The sequence below is a fragment of the Micromys minutus genome, assembly GCF_963924665.1.
Source record: "Micromys minutus genome assembly, chromosome: 6".
Taxonomy (NCBI): domain Eukaryota; kingdom Metazoa; phylum Chordata; class Mammalia; order Rodentia; family Muridae; genus Micromys; species Micromys minutus.
The window spans coordinates 51012228-51032650 of NC_137975.1; the positions used below are offsets into that span (position 1 = coordinate 51012228).

At 45.1% G+C, this 20423-nt stretch overlaps 1 protein-coding gene across 2 annotated transcripts in view; it reads left to right on the forward strand.

The window, feature by feature from the left end:
* The window catches only part of FRMD4A (FERM domain containing 4A), a gene marked incomplete at its 5' end in the record, with an annotated part of 263087 nt that overhangs the window by 110388 nt on the left and 132276 nt on the right, over positions 1–20423 (forward strand). For both annotated transcript variants that reach the window (XM_080917998.1, XM_080917997.1), the window contains one exon: positions 17456–17550. In XM_080917998.1, coding sequence (XP_080774124.1) covers positions 17456–17550 — 95 coding nt within the window. The remainder of the gene's footprint in view (positions 1–17455; positions 17551–20423) is intronic.

Sequence of the window (20423 nt, forward strand, 5' to 3'; positions counted from 1 at the left end):
TTCTGAGCCCTGCTAAGTAAGAGATCATCAAGTAGCTTTGGGAGATTCTGAACTTGGCAGGAGTCAGAGCTGAGCAGGTGCGTTAGCTAAAGGCTTACAGGAGGAGAGAGGAAACCGAACCCAGGATCCTGTTAGTTTTTATCTGTCTGAAAGCTCCTCTTCTCCCTGCTTCACCATGCATCCAGTCATTATCCATCCATCCATCCATCCATCTGTCCATCTATCCATCCACCCATCCACCCATCTATCCATCCACCCATCCCTGTAGTTAGCTCGGTGGAAATGAAGGAAGTGTGTTAGTTACTTATCTAATTGCTGTAACAAAGACCTGAGAAAAACAGGTTAGGGACAGAAGGCCTTAATTGAGCCTACGCTCAAAGGATGCAGTTTCTTTAGTGGAGAATTTATAGAGGACAGAGCTTGAGGTACCTGGCGTCTGCAGTCAGGAAGCAGAGAGCTGAAGGCGAGACTTCAGCTTGCTCCTCCTCCACTGTTACACAGTCCTCTGGGACCTTAGCTCCTGAATGGTACCACCCATGTTTACAGTGGGTCTTCCCACCTCCAGTAACCGTCTAGAATTCCCTTACAGACATGTCCAGAGGCCTATCTCCTTCTTCTAGACCCTGCCATGTTGACAAACAATAACCTTTACAGAGATACACAAATCAGCTTTCTGAGCAAAGTCGGAAACGTGTGGGGACAGATGCCCCAGGATGACATAAGTAACTCCCCGAGGGCTGAGGGCTCAGTGAGCCCCTCTACAGAGCTGCTGGATCAGGTGGAACAGGTACCCCAACACTTGTATGCAAAGCAAGCATTACTTCCCTCAGACTGCCCAGCAGGGTCAGGAATTAGATCGCTGTTCACAATAGGAGCATTGCATCCAAAGAAAGCGCTCTTTCGAGGCTGAGAGGGTTATGCTAGCAGGGTCTTCTGAATTGGGGAGTAGAGGGACTCTTTACCCTCTCTGCCACCCCAACCACACCAGAACTTCCAGTCCATCTTTAGGTCCAAGGGTACGAGCTCCATCTGCTTTCGGTTTTCTGAGTGTAACTTTTTGCACTCTCCTTCCTTCTGATCAGTCTGCTGGGGCTCTTTCCCTTTGCCTATATTGGGGCTGACTTCATGTGTCAGTCTCCCTGTTTCAGGCTAATAACTATTTAAAACTCTGTAAGCCTCCTGTAAAAAGAAATTTGGGAATGAACAGGGAGTAGGGAAATAATTTTTTTGCATATTTATGTGTGCTTGTGAATGTGTGTGTGCATGTGTATATGTGTGTTCACGTGTGTGGGGGGAAACATAGGCAGAGATACACAAGCACATGTGGGGGCTCAGTGTTGGCATCTGGTGTTTTTCTTAGTCTCCTTATACACTGAGGCAAAGCCAAACTTGTAGTTTGATTTCAGGATCAAGACTGAATGCAGTGCCAAGCAGCTTCATAATGACTGACACAGGCAAGTGTTTAACCCCTGATAAAAGTCTGCCTCCAGACGTTCTGACCAAACCCACGTCTGTAAATATCCGACATCAGGTCTCTCTGGGGTATCACACTAGATTTCAGAAGACTGCACATCTGCTCCAAGTTGCGATGACTGTGCAGACAGCATGCGTGCTGGGCTGTCTGCACGGCTAGACCAGAAGCCATTTGTGTCAGCTGCAGTTCTGTTTATCCCAGAAACTATGCTGAAGGCGTACTCTCTAATGTCCCTGTTATGCGATTCTTGGGTCTACCTGCAGACAGGGCCTTGCCCCTGAGGTCTGCCTTTCTCTCTATGACTCCTCTGGGCTGGGGGAACTAATGCATTGCTACCATGCTTGGCTTTTTTTATGTGTGTCTTGGTGATCGAGCTTGGGCAGTCACAGTCTTATGACAAGCACTCTGCTGACTGAGCTCTCTACCCAGATCACTTTCCTATGCTCTTGAAGCCCATCTTTTGCTGTACATACTCATAACCTGTGTCCATCAGCAAGAATTACACTAGTCTCCTTTACTATAACACAAATACCTTGCAAACCTCCCAGTATATGCCTAAAGCCACCAACAGTACCAAAGGCCATGTGTACCATGTCTTTTCTCTATATATACATGCCTGTGATGCCTCATTGATAGATTAGACATAGGAAGGAATTAACAGCTAATGATTAACTAGAACAGTGATAACAATGTGCTGTCATAAACGCCGAGTGAGAGAGCCAAGGCAAGCAAGCATGATGGCACACCTGTCCTCTCAGCACCTGGGTTTCTAAGGCAAGAAGATTATGAGTTCGAGGCCAGTGTGTGCTCCCTGTCCCAAAACAGAAAAAAAAAAAGTAAGAAAAAAATGTTAGTATTTTATTGTTATTGACATTAGAAATTTTACCAATGTAATTCATACTTGCATTAGTGTCATAAGCATTAATATTTTATCAATGTAATTTGTATTGATATCTATATTTCTGGCCCATTGTTGACTGTGTGTAATTGAAAATACAGGAAACAGAACCATAGATAATGAGAAACTGTAACTTATCTTGGCCATGTTGGGGGAACTTTGCCTTATGGTCTCCATCTTTCTATTTTATACTATTTCAAACTCTGCAAGCCTCCTGCACGTTGTTTTTTAGACATTAATAGGGTATAGGAAGATAATAAAAATTCTTGCATGCTATGTGTGCATGTGTATGAATGTGTGTGTGTATATGTGTTCACATGTGTGGGGGCAAACATGCAGAGACTCACAAACACAAACCATGCAGAGACCCAGTATTAACATCCCGTGTTTTCCTCAGTTTCTGACTTCTTTTACATTGAGGCAAATTTTCTTGCTGGAATGGAGCTTACTGTTTTGGCTAGTCTGGCTAACCAGTTCTCTTTGGGGCTTTCCCATCTTTGCCTCTTGCACACTGGGATGTAGGCAGGGCAGCATACCTGCCCAGGTTTTAAGTAAGTTCTAGGCATCTGAACTCCGGTCCTCACATTTGCAAAGTACTTTACCCACTGAGCCTCCAAAATAACAGACTTTACCCAATGTCTTAGTCAGGGTTTCTATTCCTGCACAAACATTATGACCAAGAAGCAAGTTGGGGAGGAAAGGGTTTATTCAGCTTACACTTCCACATTGCTGTTTATCACCAAAGGAAGTCAGGACTGGAACTCAAGCAGGTCAGGAAGCAGGAGCTGATGCAGAGGCCATGGAGGGATGTTACTTACTGGCTTTCTTCCTCTGGCTTGCTCAGTGTGCATTCTTATAGAACCCAGGTCTACCAGCCCAGGGATGGCACCACCCACAATGGGCTGGGCCCTCCCCACATTGATCACTAGTTGGGAAAATGCCTTACAGGAGGCATTTCCTCAAGGAAGGCTCCTTTCTCTGTGGTAACTCCAGCTTGTGTCAAGTTGACACAAAATCAACCAGTACATCCAAGCACAAGGAGATGACTGAATCAGGCCAAAGCCACTGATGTAAATATCTGACACCAAGTCTCACCCTAAATACCCCATCCATGTTAGAATTGTTTATAAACCTGCTTCAGTTGTGGTATAGCAGTCTTCCATCATCTGCTAGGCCCCCTTTAATTAGCATATCAGAACCCAGCAGCAAAGTCATGTTGTCTTTTATATAGTTTGGGGGGGGGGCGTTTTTACAAAATATTTTTCAGCCTTAAATTGACCTTCCCTTCCTAGCCTCCCAGGGATCCAGTACTTGTGGACTTTTCCATTATTCTCCCACCCTGGTGAGCGTGTGTTCTTAATTGTATTGGAAGGCACATCAGCAGTAGAGCAGAATGCATCTCTCCTGCACAGGCAGCATATACCTGCCAGCAAGCTGCAAGAGCTATCCACAGGGAAGAGCCACCAGGAGGGACTTGGGGCCTTCCAAATTAAAATGCTGATATGCATCGAAAAGCCATGCAGAGTCTCCAGGTATATTACTGGAGCCAGAGAGAGAGTCATCTCTCTGTCTATGCCTTTCTCTCTGTGTGGGTGTCTATCTCTCTCTTTCTATGTCTTTCTATCTGTATTTCTCTGTGTCTCCCTCCCTCCTTCCCTCCTTCTCTCCCTCTCCCTAGCCTATGAGCATAATTCTAACTCGACAAAGGCAGTAGGCAGGGCAAGTGTGATAAGGTGTTTCTACAGTGGATGGGGCAGATATTCTACAAATAACAGGCATGGGGTAGATGCTATTTAGGGCTAGGCTACAGAGGATGTTCTGGTCCAAAGGAAGTTGTCTGCTTTCTGTTCTCCTTAATGTCAGGATGGCTTATTCACAGTTTCCAAGGCAGGGGATGGCAGTTCATGAAAAAGAGGACATAGATTGTAATAGATAAGTCCCTTGTCAAAGCAATAAGGGGCTGAGGGAGTCTTACAGGGATTCAGTCTCTGGTTGAAGAAGAAAGATGAAAGCATTTTTACTGAGCACCTGCTGTATACCAGGAAGTTCATAAGTGATCATTTATTGAATTGTCCCTAAAACCGGAAGAGGCGGGTATTGAGGTTTTAATGTCTAGTAACTAACCAGCGCAGACTTCACAGTTAGGTTTGGAGCCCCTTGGTCTGGCTCACACAGAGCCCAGGTTTGTGTGGGGAGGGGGAGGGGAGGGGAGGGGAGAGAGATTGATTTTTTTTTTAAAGAGGATTCACTCCCATATTATTTTTAGCACCCTCCAAACTTCTACTTCTCACCAGCAGTATACCACAAGGCAAGTGTCTCTTATCAAAATAGTAGCAGGAAAGCCACAATCCCTGAACACTAGCCATATGCTAGGCAAAGTACACCAAGTACACAGAGAGACCCTTCCTTCTGTTCATTAGTAGACAGGGTAGTGAGAACGATTTCACCTTCATGCTCCATCTCCACCCCTTTGCCACGTACACCCTCTCACAACCCTTAACTGCCAGACACTTTTAGCTGTCATTACATATGACAGTGACCATACCTTGGCCTTGTCAAAGACTAGCCCCAAGAGACTAGATGTGGTTCTCCCAGCCCCATATGCCAATTAAAGAGATTAGTGATGGTGAAGAGCAAAGAAAGAGGCTCAATCAATCAACCTCTCTCTTTTAAGCCTTCAGAGAGGACCAGAGAAAAGAGTCCAGTTACCCTAAGTCTATCTTGGGGTACTGATGTGAGCTTTAGGTTTAAATAGAGGGGAAATGGGGCAGGGAAATAGGAATGCATAATGTAGCAGTCCTGGTGCAGGTGTGGTTTAGGTAACCACAGCCTCATGCTGAAACTTAGTTGTATTCTCGTGCTCCAAGGCATAGCCTTGTCACCATGGACAACCACCCTCCTGAGAGGCTTGGCTGCTCCTAGAATCTAAGGCGACTGCAAGTTTGGAAGGAATTGGAGATATTCAGGTGCCACAGAGAGATGCAGAAGAGAACTGTCTAGAAATCTGACCGGAAATGCCTCTGCTATCCTGGTATCTGTGTCGTTGGCCTTGGTGGGAAACAGGTTCTGGACACTCGAGGATTAACAAGCCTGTGTGCAGAGGTGAGCGATGGCCCAGAGTAAAGGAGACATACAGAGTGAAGGGAGAGAGTCCAGGTTTGTGCGGAGTAAGGAGTGAGTGCTTTTCTGAAAAAGCAACTTCTAATGCCTGTTAGATTATAATTCAGTGTGCAATATCATGAGGACTTCCAGTTTGAATGAATCCTGGTGCCCACTGACCACTGGCCCAGGAGAAGTGCAATAATCCTCTAATGTGTTCTTTTGATCTTAGAGGACTTAACTTCATCTCCTAAGGAACATAAGGATGTGAGGATGTTTACATCCAAAGAAGACATCTATATTCCCCGTTGCACAAGAGTAGCATCAGATATGCAGAGCAGTGTGTGTGTGTGTGCTATGTATGTGTGTGCTTGTGTGTGCATGTGTGCATTATGTACATGTATGTTATGTGTGTGCGTATGTATGCCTGGCATATGCGTGTCTATGTGCCCATGTGTAAGGTCCGCAGATCCTTTTTTCTCCACCTTCCCAGTACTCAGATCACAGATACATACCGTCATGCCATTCTGGGTGGGTGCTAAGGCTCCAAACTCGTTTTCATACTGAGCTGGCATTTTACCAACAGAGCCATCTCCCAAACCCAGGCATCTTAGACAAACAAACAAAAAACGGGGAAAAAGGATCTGTTTGATTATTTATTATTCATTTATTTATTTATTTTATACCTGCCTAAGTTTATTGCAGTACCTACAGAGGTCAAGGAGTTCAGATAACCCCGGAATTGGAGTTTCAGGCAGTACAGTCCCCTCAGATGGATGCTGGGAACCAGAATCAGGTCCTCTTCAAACGCAGTTAACTCTCTTAATCACCAAGCCGTCTCTCTGAACACCCCCTCCACTCCCACCCCCATACCCCGAAGCATCTTTGAAAACTGGAACCAATGGATGAGGTAGTGGCGGAAGATGAAACTTGGAACTCCAGGATTAAACTCAGTTCAGCATCTTCATATTCACCAGAAATACCTTATAGTCTAGGCCGTAAACTTGAGAGGCCTTGCTGACATAGGCAAGCTGAAGACTGGAACAGCCCGAGTTTCTCCCACCAAAGCAAATCTATTGTTCATGAACAGTCCTGTGACATCACCCTGAGCAGGATGGAGTGGGGGGGAGGGGTGGCTGTGTGATAGAGGCAGGAGGGATGCCCTAATGAACACCTGCCTGCCTTCCTGAGCCCCTGGGGGACCCTGTGTAAAGCAGGCTCTCCAGAGGGTCAGGGTAGTTCTTTGCATTTATAGAGGAGCAATTATCATGACTGTCTGTCAAAGCCTTCATTGGGCGTCATTCACCTCGGCTGTGAGGAAGAAAGATTTCCTCCCAAACTCAGAGCAGTCTTCATTCTCCTGTTGCCTCACTCAGACCATATTTGAGAACACAGATGAGGCCGTATGGAAATAAAAGGAAGGGATCAAGAGGAGAAAATATAAGAGGCAGGCAGGGGGTGGGGGAGGAGCTAAGAGGCTATAAAAAGTTACCAAGAGAGACTTCACCCCCAAATCTCTTGGAAGATTTGCAGAAAGAGAGAGATTGTGAAAGAAGCCTAACTTGATTGTAGTTGGTATGCAGAGAAGTTTCTGGAGAGAAGTTACCAGGTTAGGAAAAGGGATCCTTTCTTGCACCATGCCCTGTGTCTCTAGAGGTGTATCATCTGACCGAAACCCTGAAACACTCCCTCCTGGACTTATTTACTGGAAGTGGAGCAAGGGCCACAGTGTGCATATGGAGGTCAGATGACAACCATTTGGGAGTCTGTTTTTTCCTTCCATCACATGAATCCCAGGGATCAAACTCAGGTCATGAGGTTTAGTGGCAAGCATCTCTACCCACTGAGACATTGTCTCTGGCCCTATGTAGCGGTCGGGAGGTGGGCTGCACTGTGCAACAGCTCTCTGCTTCGTGTCTGCCTCTAAAGACTGCCTGTGGTCTGCTTCCACGCTGGGCTGACACTAAGCACTCTTCCCATTCATCTGTCTCACTCTGCCAATAAAAACCTTGATTAAATGGACCTGGGAAATCCCAGTTTGTAAAGCGCTTGCCTGCAAATATGAAGCCTGAGTGGGGGTTCCCCAGAGCCCATGGGGGTTTTGTTGCTGTTGTCCTGGTGTGGATGTGGGTGTGTGTATATGAGGGGGGACAGAGATGTGTAGCTCTTGCCCGTGGAGAAAGGCCTTTCCTACATGTTGGAAAAGAGGCCAAGCCCTGTTCACCTCCTTGGTCTGCAAATAGCAAATGGCTTTCTTCAGTGTGTCCCCTGCCACAGAATACAGGGATCCGCTGGAGAGACTAATCATCAGAGTCCCTAGGGTAGCAGGGGAGGGGCAGCTGTCTGAACCTGCCTGCAGAATCCAGGATGACCTCACGAACGGCCCTCCCCCTCCCCAGGAGTCAGAGCAGCCAATGTGTGCTAACTGCACTGACTGAGGAGGATGCTGGTTACCAGGACGAGCCCTTCCTCAAGCCTTTACTCAGTTGTCCTCCACCCAGGCTTTCCTAGGAGTGAACCCCAGCCCTCCGTGGTCAGAAAAAAGGGGCTAATATCCCATCATTTCTACCACTTCTGGAAATGGCCTTTTCTTCCGTCTCGCTGCTGTGGCCACTCCTAAAGAGTAGGAATCACCCATCAACGAGGTCTTGGGGACAGTTCCTTGGCATGTAGAGTGGATGGGCACACTACCAGGCAAAGCTGGACACAGAGCCTGTAGCTGTGTCATGAGGGTAGGCAAGCCTCCCACCAGCTCAGTGGACAACGCATACCCTGCCGTAACAAGCAAGAATACCCCTGACATTCGGGCATGTTGGCATAGACCTATAGTGCTAGCGTCTCTGGGGAGAGCCAGAGTCTCCTTTTGAGGGGATTCTTAGTCTTATTACTAAAAAGATTTTCAAAACAGACTTCAAAGGAAGTTCAGGGATGGTTTCATTGACATTTGAGAGAAAAACAACAGGTTGGACGGTACACTGGAAATCTCAGGAGCTCCCAGGAATGTAGGAGATGTGAGGGGGCGTGTCTTTTAAGTCAAACGTGGAGATCAGAGAGATGCTGAGAAAGTCCAGTGTCAGGGATAGCTTGCTGAGGCTGAAGGCCAGTGTCAGGGAGAGCGTGTACAGGCTGAAGGCTCATGTTTGAAGGGAAGGGAAAGACACGATTAGGGCGAGGCTGTTGTCTGTGTTTCGGGGGCACCTGCTTTCAGGTTAATGTGTCCTGAGCAAAGGAAAGCACCAGGGGTACAGGGCTAGAAATTGAAAGATGTCTTATGAAGAAGGGAAGACCACTCACAAGAGTGGGGGAGCCTATGAACTAAGGAAGGAGCCAGAAGCACTGGGCCTGGGACCCCTGAGCCCAGACAGGGTATTTACATAGTGCCCACCTGTCCCGTTTGAGTTTTGTACATGCTCCAGTATTTGGATGAAGCCCTGGTGGGAAAAGGTTTCCAGCCTTCCTCACACCATCTCCTTTCATATGTCAATCTTGATAGCTCAGGTCTCTGCCCTCCAGTTTGGGAAGGCTGAGACAGGGGGATTCCAAGTTCGGGGTAGTTCTCAGGGTGGGGAGCTACAAAGTGAGAACCCTGTCTCAAAAAGATACAAATAAATAAAAATAAATAAAAACCCTAGGCAGAGAATGGCTTTGTCTTCAGATACCAGTCTGATTTCTCCTAAAGGACAAGGAAGAGCCATGGTTGCTTTAGATGTTCTAATTTATATTTTTTAATGTAATTAATGTAGAAGTGGCGATTCCTTTGATGTTTAATGGTGCCCTATGAGAATAACAGCTTTGGGGGAAGACTCTGTTGTAAAGCAGGGTTGTGCACACCTGCCTCGTGCACAGAGTGACATCAGAACCAGTTTCCAAAGGGGTTCAAGGCCCCAAATCACTCCCAAGGCAGACACCTACCAGGTCCTGTACTTCCTACACTGGGGTATTCTAGGTTGGGTGGCGCAGAGCAGATCTTTGGAATCCCAGTCTGGGGTGAGGTGCTTCCTGTGGCTGCCAAAACGTATGACAGCAAAGCCGGAGGCTTGAAATTGACAAAACCATGTCTCTTAAAATTCTAGAGCATTGGTTGCAGCCCCTTATAGCTTGGTGGGACCTGCCATGGCTTGACCTCCGTGTCTCCATGTTCCAGCCTCCGTACGGGTTAACAGCCTGTCTTATAAGGAGATATATAACGGTAGACAAGCCTATCTCTCTTTCCAGAACCTTAGCTGTAGGTCTGGGGAGATGACTCCCTGGAAAAGATGCTGGCTGCGTAGGCCTGCGTTCAGATCATCAGCAGCCTTGTAAAAGCCCGTGTCGGTAGTGTGTATCTGTTATTCCCACTCCAAAGTAAAGGACACAGACCGGCAGATGGGTGAAGTTCACTGGCCAGTTAATACAGCTAAGCAGCGAGCTCCAGGTTCAGCAAGAGAGTCTGGCTCCGAAGAGAGGTGGCACAGAGGGTAAGGCCATTTGCTGCTCTTGCAGAGGACAGGGCTCAATCATCGGGTGTCTTACAACTGCCTGCAGCTCCAGTTCCAGGGGGTCTGTGCACTCCTCGGGCCTCCGTGGCTCTGTGTGTGCTCGGTGTACCTACAAATGAGCCAGCACACACATCCACAGAAAACAATGAATCCTTAGTTAAAAAAAAGACTAAGGTAGAGAGTATCTGAGGACTTGCTGGTGACCTCAGCTCTCTACGGATACATGTGTACACAGCACACGTGTGAGAGCTCACACATTCACCCTGCCGCCCCAACAGTACCTTATCATCTCTTTTGCAATGTAACGTGATATATTCAGTTGATGGAACATCAACTTGTAAGGGTGACAGTTCAGCACATTACAGGGCAAAATAAAATTATGTCACATCTAACCCACCACATAGAAAAGCAACCATGTGACAGGAAAATGAGGCATATGTGGAAAATTCTACAGCAACGGCCTCTTTGAGAACATAGTTTTTGGGTAAGAACGAAGATTTTGAAAGAGAACTGGGCAAGGATGGGGTTGACTAGGAAAACTGGGACCACTGTCACTGTGTGGTCTTAACCATCAAGCTAGAATTTAGGCCTGGTGTCCTTTTATATACGTGTGTGTGTGTGTGTGTGTGTGTATGTGTGTGTATATGTGTGTATATATATGTCAGTGTGTCTGTGTGTGTGTCTATGTGTGTGTCTGTGTGTGTAAGTATCTGTGTGTGTCTGTGTATGTATGTGTATATATATTTAGTTACTTCATATATATATATATATAATATATAATGTCATTAGTGTTATATGTAAACATATATTATAGTGTGTGCACTTTATAAGTACAGGAATAAAGAACCAAAATGATAATGGACGGTGTAATACCCACTTCCTGCCGCACACTGTGGTTTTTGTAAGTCTTCATTCATTTAACCCTCGTGACAACCTGTGACATGGTATAGTCACCATCATCTCACAGGTGAGGAGACTAAGGTACAGTGGGGTTAAACAACTTGCTCGGGATTGTTTAAGAAAAATTGAGCTATGTTGATAGACAAGGTTTACTAACTCGTGAGAGTTTTTGAACGGGCATGCACAACCTCTGTGAGGGCTGAGTAGCTTGTGGGAGAGGAAGCCGTTTGATCTGAACATAGCGTGAAGAAGAACATTCTGGAATCTTTCATGCCATCGAATCCACCCCATCATCTGACAGATGAGAGAGAAGGCAGAAGACAGAGTTTTTATCATTTGTCCACTGTTACCCATCTGGAAGTGAGTGCCTGTCAAGTCCAAAGTGGGGACTGTGGGCAGTCCATTTCCAGAAGGATCATGGTAATGTGGCAGTGCCTAGAACTCCTTACAGCTTACAGGCAGTGTGTGTGTGTGTGTGTGTGTGTGTGTGTACATGTGCACACATGCATGTTTGCACATGTGTGAATGTAGAGATGCCCGGGCAGGATGCATGCACACACATGTGGAGGCCAGAGGTTGACACCAAATGTCTTCCTCGGTGGCTCCCAACTATAATTTTGCTGTAGGATCGTTCACTGAACCTGGAGCTTCCTAATCTAGCTAAACTGACTGAAGACAAGCCCAGGGTGTCTACCTCCCCAGCACTGGGATTAGAGATATATGCTGCCATATCTAGCCGTTGACACGGGTGCCAGAAATCCAAACTCGGGGTCCTATGCTTGTGTGGCAAGCACTTTACCAAGTGAGCTTTGCCCAGACCCTAGTGCTGTTTTGATCATGGCAGCCACATTCATCTCCTGGAAGAAGCAGGGAAGTGCTGGAAGGACACAGAACCTAAACTGAAACCTTAGACAAAATATGGTGAATATGCCCATGGTGCCCATTGGTGCCCATGGGAAACAGCCCCCTCATAACCTCCCATGAGTCTGTGTGGTGAGTTCAGAGGAAAGACTCGCTGCTCCCCCAACCTCTCATACATGGTAGCTATGCAGGTGTCCAAGCTTAGTTTGGGAATATGGCATTTTTAGCACCGTGGTGGCTCCGATGTGCCAATCATGCTGAAGAAGACATTTCCAAAGAAAATTGTTATCCAGGTATAAAGAGGGAAGCAATCAGACAGGGAAGACAGGAAAAATCCTTTGAGTTAAAAGGGTAGAGAAGCCAGTGAGAGAATACAGTTCAGTACAGGCCGAGTGAAAGCCCATCTTTAGTTCACTGACATCCCCACCAGCATGGCCAGTGACCCTGAAGAAACTGGCGTAGCTTACCAAGGACACACAGGGCTTGCTTTGCCCGTGCTGCCTTCAGGCCCCTACCATGTTTGTCCCATCAAACTGCATGGGGCTACGGGCCTCTTTTCTGGCCTCTCTCCCAGCCAGATCCCCACAAGGCTCCACAAATGTTTACAGCACCAGTAATTGGCAAATTACAATCAGCGGGACTCTATAAACATCCCTTCTGAGCGCAGAACAGCCAAAGAGCTGTCTGCCTACCAGACAGTCCACTCCACAGGAGTTTAAGGAACTTTCCGAATGCTGTAGTTTCTCAGATGCCGGGAACCATTGCCTTCCTCGGCAAGACTGGAGAAATGAAGATGTTGATACCATTGATGGCCCAGACCTCATGGAGAGGCAGTGGAAGAGTCCGGCATTATGCACCATTCTCCAGTGATAACAAAGGACCTCAGAGTCTCAGTAGGATAGTGAGGGGTACTGGGCTTTATGTGCCGGGTGCTGCTCTGCCTCTTAGGGATGAAGCTGGGCTCTTGCTTGTCACCTTGATAATGGAAAGACACGTGTGGGGTTCTACAAAGATTTAAGATAAAGAGTTACAACCTCAACATCTTCTAGAATCTTCTGTTATCTCCCCGTCACTGATCTGATCCCTCTATTTTTATTTATTACTATTGTTTTTTAACATTTATTTTATGTATGTGAGTACACTGTGGCTGTCTTCAGACACACCAGAAGAGGGCATCAGATCCTGTTACAGATGGTTGTGAGCCACCATGTGGTTGCTGAGATTTGAACTCAGAACCTCTGGAAGAGCAGCCAGTGCTCTTAACCACTGAGACATCTCTCCAGCCTTCTATTTCTATTTTGTATGTGTGTAGATAAGTGTGTGTGTGTGTGTGTGTGTGTGTGTACATGTACATTTAGAACACTCCTTGGGCACCTTTCACTTTCCTTTTTTTTTTTTTTTTTTTTTGAGACGTGGTATCTCAACTTGGAGCTGGTTACACGGTCTTGCCTGGCTGGCCTTGAGCCATAGGAATCTGCCTGTCACTGCCCCTCTGCCTCCCGAGCCTGGATTACAATAGGCCCCACCAACCTTACCTTTACTCCTCAGTTTTCTTGTGGTTACTGTTTTCTAGTTTAACAGGAAAGAGGTTAGTTCATTATATACAGTGGATATCTCAGTTGGAGTCTATTTTTCTCGCTGAACTCCCAGTTGTTGTTGTGATTTTTTTTTTTTTTTTTTTTTTTTTTTTTTTTTGTTATCTGACAGTGTCCTAGGCATATATAATGCATTCTGGTTACTCGACCCACACACTTTTTAAACTTGCCTTCTGGAGACGAAACTCAGATCCTCGTGACTTGTGAGGATGGCAAGTACCTCTCAGGTTCTGTGTCTCCCCAGCCCTGCTCCTTCTGTTTTTAAATTGTGGGTGCCCCGTGGTGGGACTTTTTTCCCCTTTGGCCTGCAATGCTTTTCATGAAAAGTGGCTGATGGCTGTCCATGTTTCAGCAGATATTCACCCACTAGGGTACGTGATTCTTGTAACAGGGGAGACTAGCGAGGGGCAGGTTTGTCACCCCCCTCCCCACCATACAGTGGCTGCTTGGGCTGTTTAGCTGGACAGTGATAAGAAGTTTCTACAAAGCTCCCGAAGGGTGACCATTGTTCACTGTGTCTCAATAGCTTTGAAGTTTGGAAATCAGAGGAAGATTCACATTAGCTAACTGCACAGCGATGATGCATAGACCTGTAATGTCAGGGTGCTGGTTCAGACTCAGCATTATAGCTCTCACCCAAACAGTTCCTAGGGACACATGATGCTTGACCTCTTACCTGGGAAGAAGTGAAGTCAGACAGGCAGGATGCGGAGGAGGAATACCACTTTGAGGATAGCTAGGGCCTTTATTTGTTTTCTTTTTTTTTTTTAAATTGGGGTAAATACACATAAATTTACCATGTTAGCCATTTGGTATATATACAGTTCAGGGGCATTAACTACATATACAGTGTTGTCAAAGAATCACCAACGTTTCCAAAATATTGTCAGAATCTGAAGCAGAAATTCTGTAGTCATCAAGTAGTAACTCTCCATCCTCTCCAATCCTTGGCAACCCCTGTGAAGTCACATGATCTTAGTACTTATACAAGTGAGATAATGTAACATCCATCTTTTTAATACAGCTTCTTTCAGTTAGTCTGGTTTCAGTCTTCATTCATGTAGTATATATCTGAATTTTGTTCCTCTTCAAGGCCGAGTTACATTCCATTGTACATATCCTGACTTTGTTTTGAGTTCTTGCTTGCTGAGACTGAAATCAGTGTGTGTGCTATCTCTAAGTTTTGGGTTGGCAGTCCTCTGTCATTTAGATAATGATAGCACATATAGAAGCTATCAGAACTGTGTCTGGGGTACAGTAGCCTCAGAAAGTCCTTCGCAAGGCATGACATTATAAAGCAGATGTAAGTGAATGTCAGGTGACATTGTTCCATGTGTCCATTTCTGTCATTTCAATGGCCTTAACTAGGTGAATATTCAATAACACAAAAATATTCAATGGCTGTTCAGCATGGCCCCAGCCCTTCACTTGTCCCTTAGATCCCTTCCTGCACACATTTTCTCTTTCTACAACTCATGAGTGCCTTTCACCTACTGAATACACACACACACACACACACACACACACACACACACACACTGTTTGTTACTTTCTGTTGCTGTGACAAAACACTCTGACCAAATGGTGGGAAACAATTTAGAGAATAAAGAGTTTATTTGAGCTTACAGTTCCAAGGAGTCCAGTCCATCCTGGTGGGGAAGCCATAGCAGTGGGGATCATGAGGCAGGCCTAGCAGTCATGAAGCAGAGAGATCACATTTCAGGAAGCAAAGAGAGGGACCAGGAAATGGCTATTAAACCTTAAAGCCTACCTCCAGTGCTGTGTGCCTCCAGCCAGGCTCCACTTTCTAAAAGTTCCATAATCTTCCCGAATAGTTCCATCAGCTCAGAACCCAGTGTTCAAATACAAGTAAGTGTCTATGGGGGGCATTAGTCATTCAGAGCACCACCCTGAGCAAGGGTGTCTGATATCTTTGAAATGTTATCCCAGAGAAAGAAATCTCATGGCTGTTCTTTCCATGAATGAGTTGGTTTCCTCTCCATAGTAAGTACTTTTTGATCACACCTCGTTTTCTAAGGTCACACTGACCCAGTGAGACCACCTAGTCCTCCTCCCCGCTCCCCATCCATCAGATTTGAACTCAAGTGACTTTCTTCCCCCATCCACTAGACTTGACTTCAAGTGACTTTTAACATTTGCAAGAATTCAAATCCATTCTGAGAGCTGGAGGAGTCTTGCTGGCAAGGAAACTAAGTCTAACACATGTTCCCAGGACAAGTCAAAAAGATAATCCTAAATAGAAAAGAAAATGATCTTAAGATAGACTCTTGCTGTGTAACCCAGGCTAGCCTTGGCTCCCTCATTCCTCCTTACTGTAGCCTCCTGAGTGTTGGGGTTACAGGCGTGTAACCCAGTGCCCAGCTCAAAATACTTCCAAAAACAACAAGCATCACAGATATACTGTGGCTACTTTGAAAGGGATGGCATTCATTCCAATGGATAAATTATGATCCACTATATTATAAATGCAGTGAACTTGCTGAGTCACCAGAGTCCATAAATTAAATGCAGCCCAACATCTTCTGGGAGGAACAGCAGCAAGCCCACTGGGCACGTCCCTCAGCATGTGCCCGAGCTTCAGAATTCAAATCTTGCAGCATCTTTCATAATTCACTTGCAAAGCTCTTTGATATGCCACACATTCATCCCCCTGAATTCCCAGTGTAGAATTCTTCCTATGAATGAAGAAAGGTTTGGCATCCAATGTTGAATTTTATATTGGTTTAGACTCAGGTTGTATAGTATACCTGAAATGGAAGCAGAGAGCATTAGATGCAGTTGGTTCATCAAGGTGGGGTTTCCCATAGGTCTCTCATTTCCATGGAAAGAAGTGTTATCCTCACTTCATACCCATGTGGCTCTAAGTGGTTTTCATTTCTGAGCTGATGGCCATTGATGGAGGAGGAGGAGGAGGCAGAAACAGTTGCCTGATCTCTGTGCCTATGTCTGCCCTGCACAATGGGCAATCTCATAGGATTATGAGGTTAAAAAAAAGTGTTAAAAGTGCTTAGCACAGTGCCTACCACACAGAGAAGACACACAGTTCCTGACCAGCTGTGCAGGTCAGTGTAGGGATGTTAGAGTTGACAATGGTACAAATTCAGTCTTTGTTCAGTAAAAAGTGTGCTTTGAATTTTGTATCAGGATCTTTTCCCTGGGTCAGGCTACATGCTACAATCTTCTCTAAGGATACCCAAAACCAGGGTATTCCAGTTATTCATGTGATCACCAGGCAGAAGCAGCCACACTGGGGCAGGTGTGTTTGACCTTCCAGTGTAGCAAGTCAAGGTTTTGACCAAGTCCAGGCTCCAGGAACTTACAAGTTAGTTACAAACATAAGGGTCTTGGTGTTAAGTAACTTTGCCATTTTGTCCTGGGCTACATTGCCGGTACCTGTGGCAATGTGTTGTTGCCAAACTCTGATATTCATATTAAATGTATCTGGGTTTAACAACATTTTCCAATTACACTGGGATTATCAGAAAGTAACCTTATCCTAAGAACAGGAGAATCTGCCTGTGTTTACTAAATAGACTAATTAAACAAGAGCTCTTCCTGCCAGAGCCACATAAGGTAGGAAAGGAAAATCACCAGGCTGGATAGCCCACTAAAGAGCAAAACAACACCATTTGTTGACAGAGCCAACCCTACAGAGCCTCCATTTTCTGCCTGGACCTTAAACTTGGTTGTTTAATACAGCAGTATCTTAGTGGTTTGTTTCTTTAGGTCTTTCTCTCTCTTCCTCCCTCTCTCTTTGCTTCTTCTCTGTGTATATGTCATGTAGCCCAGGCTAGCCTCAAACTTGCTATGTAGCTGAAGATGATCATGAACTGATCTTCCCACATCTATTTCTTGTGTAACCCCATGAAGTATGCATGTACCATGACAACCAGCTTTATGTTACTCTGATAATTAAACACAGAGCTTTGTGCACGCCAGGCAAGAGCCTTTCTTCCAACTGAACCACATCCAAGCCCTTCATTGGATTTTACAAAAGTCATTTGTGTTTATGGAGTGTGCCTGAGTTTTGAAATATTTTACTGAGAACATGCTAGAGACCCAAAGTGATGGCGTGATTTAGCAAAAGTCTCTCATGAGTTAATCTTCTCCCTCTGTGTTCTTCTTCCAGCCCAAGCTTTTGGCCAAGGAGCTTCTTGACCTCGTGGCATCTCATTTCAACCTGAAGGAGAAGGAATACTTTGGAATAGCATTCACAGATGAGACGTAAGTGCCGTCCAGAGCCCACAGACTCCAAACAAAAGAGCAGAATGTGAAATCACCCTCTTTCAGCTGTGCACAAAATAGGCTGCAGGCTACATGGGTCCCGAGGGGGCAGCAGGGTCAGTCCAAGTTCACCATCTGAATTTCAAAAGCCGGTGATCAAGTCTGGAGTGGCCAAAGGATATAATTAGATAGATGATAATATTATGACATTATTAGGTCAATGTTCTTTAACCAAGCAGATTTGTGTTCAGACGAATGTCTGAAATGTTTATTTTTTTTTTTAAGTAGTAGATCTATGTAGGTTTAGTCTTCGTTAAGGATAAATGAAAACGTCAGGAAAGTGAATGTTTCTCTCCAGTGCTGGAGTAACAATAACAGGAAATTGAATTGATGATAAATTCAAGGTGAGAGACGGTCTGGGCGGGTTCACATTGTAGGCTGAAATAGAAGACAAAATCAAAGTTCGTATCACTCATCTGATGTGAAACTGTGTTTGCTTTCAGCAGCCTTCCAGTTTGGGTCTGTACCATCACGTTTTATAATAAAAAAAAAAGGTTCGCTGAATGATTTTCTTTTCTTACTATACTCTTAACAAAGAATTCAGTGAAGATCAGCCCAATGCTTAGATAAAAGCAAGCTGAGACTGGGGGTACGATTTGGCAGTGAAGCTCTTTCTGAGGCATGCGTGGCCCTTGGTTCCCCTGGAAGTGGGTGACAAATGTCTAAGGGACGTCAGTAGTTCCTTGGCACAATGAAATGAGCGGGCCCAGGCTGGGAGTCTATTAAACAGATGCCTCTTAGATATTCCTAGACACCTGCCCCCATGTCTTCCCACAGTTTCTCCTCTCAGTGTGTTTTGGGAAGGAGAAATAGCCTCTCAGCTAGCCTGATCTCATTTTCCCTGTCTGCCCACGTTCTTGAAATTCTGCTTCCCAATCCCCTGTGCCAGGAAACAAAACAAGACAATAACCTACTTTAAACAAATGTTTCCTAGATCTCCTCTCTATCCATGTCCTCACATCCCTCCACATCTTTAGAATCACAGGCACCATTTCCTAAAACGCTCATAAGTGCAGGTGAGGTTACTGGCTGGGAAGGCCAGTACAGTCAAGCCCAGACCCCAGGAGTGAGATGGAACCGTTGAGGTAGGATGGATTCTGAAGCAAGAATAGGCTGTGTCCCTATTGGTCAGTAGGAAAGCGGCCTTATACGTCTCTACTTGGCTGTGGTTGATCTTGGAGATCTGCGAGTTGACAAGATGTCCACACGCAAGCACAAGACTCTAATTTCAATCCCCAGAATTTAGGTTAAAAAATAAAAGCCAAGTTTGTAATCCCAACACAGGGAAAGCAGAAGTATACTGGAAATTCCAACCAACAAAGAATCAGCCATGAACTCAGAAAGACAGGAAGGTTCTTCTTTGTTTAGCATTGGGCAGGAACCCAGGCAAATGCTTTGGAAAGGTTTGGCAATCCTCCACAATTTCTTACAGTTTTTAAAGGTCAGGTGACAGGGTGGTCACCTGAGGATAGTCTCTGGGTCCCATGCCCACCAAAAGGAATTTCTGCCACAGTTAGGTATGCTCACAGCAACAGAAATTGCAAGCTTGAACATTTTACAGGTAGACATTTTGAAGCTAGCAATAAAAGCATGCAAACATTTGAAATGACAATAAAAACATCCTTTTTTTGTTGGGCACAGTGGTACATATCTTTCATCTCAACACTCAGGAGGCAGCGGTGGGAGAGTCCTTCTGAGTTCCAAAACAGCCAGTGCTACCCAGAGAGACCCTGTCTCAAAAACAAAAACCAAACCAAACAAAACAACAACAACAACAACAATTATTTCTTTTTTTTAATTAATAAATTTTTATTTTTTATTTTGAATAATAAAATCACTTTATTTTAATTAAATCATAAATAAAAAATATCACAAACCTAGTTTAAGGCAGCCACTCAAACACTTGCCCAGTCCCAAGTACTGTATGTCTCGGTGAACACACAATTAGGATACTCATTCTGAAGCTGTGAGGCTTAGTCAGGGTTTTACATTTTCCTTCTCAGCTACCTCTTTATACACTAGACTATAGAAAATAAAGGAAAAACTATGACAGAGCTTCAACTAGAGAAACAATTAGCTTCTTATGTCTCCATGGCTCTGCCGTTATCCTCCCCCTCACACTATATCATCCTCTCCTGGTTTCATTTCTAAATGCTATGCTCCACCCTCACCTACAGCTGTTCCTGCATAAACGTGTACATAACAACAATTATTTCTTAGCAATCAGGATCTACTGTATAACCTTAAGGTACTCTGGCAGGCTTTTTGCCTTTTCTAGATACAAAATGTGAACAGGTTGGCAGAAACAGCATACTTAAAATTTTTTTAAAGATTTATTTATTTATTTATTTTATGTATGTGAGTACACTGTTGCCATCTTCAGACACACCAGAAGAGGGCATCATATCTCATTACAGATGGTTGTGAGCCACCAGGTGGTTGCTGGGAATTGAACTCAAGACCTCTGGAAGAGCAGTCAGTGCTCTTAACCACTGAGCCATCTCTCCAGCCCCCACTTAAATAAAATTTTAACTTGTTCTAATTCTGCACACTCCTATAGTTTTTAGACAAAGACTTCCAGTAAGCTACCACAGAATAAATTAATAAGTATACACACACACACACACACACACACATACACACACACACACACACACACACACACACTCGTGTGCACCTCATGTACAAGTAACGTTTGGGGCAGTGGTGTAGACAGAGGCAGTGATGAGTGTAAAGCCCCCTCTTCCTTACAGAAGGAGCAGGGCCAGCGCTGGGGCCCATAGAGCACTGAGGTGGAAGGCAGTGCTGCTCTT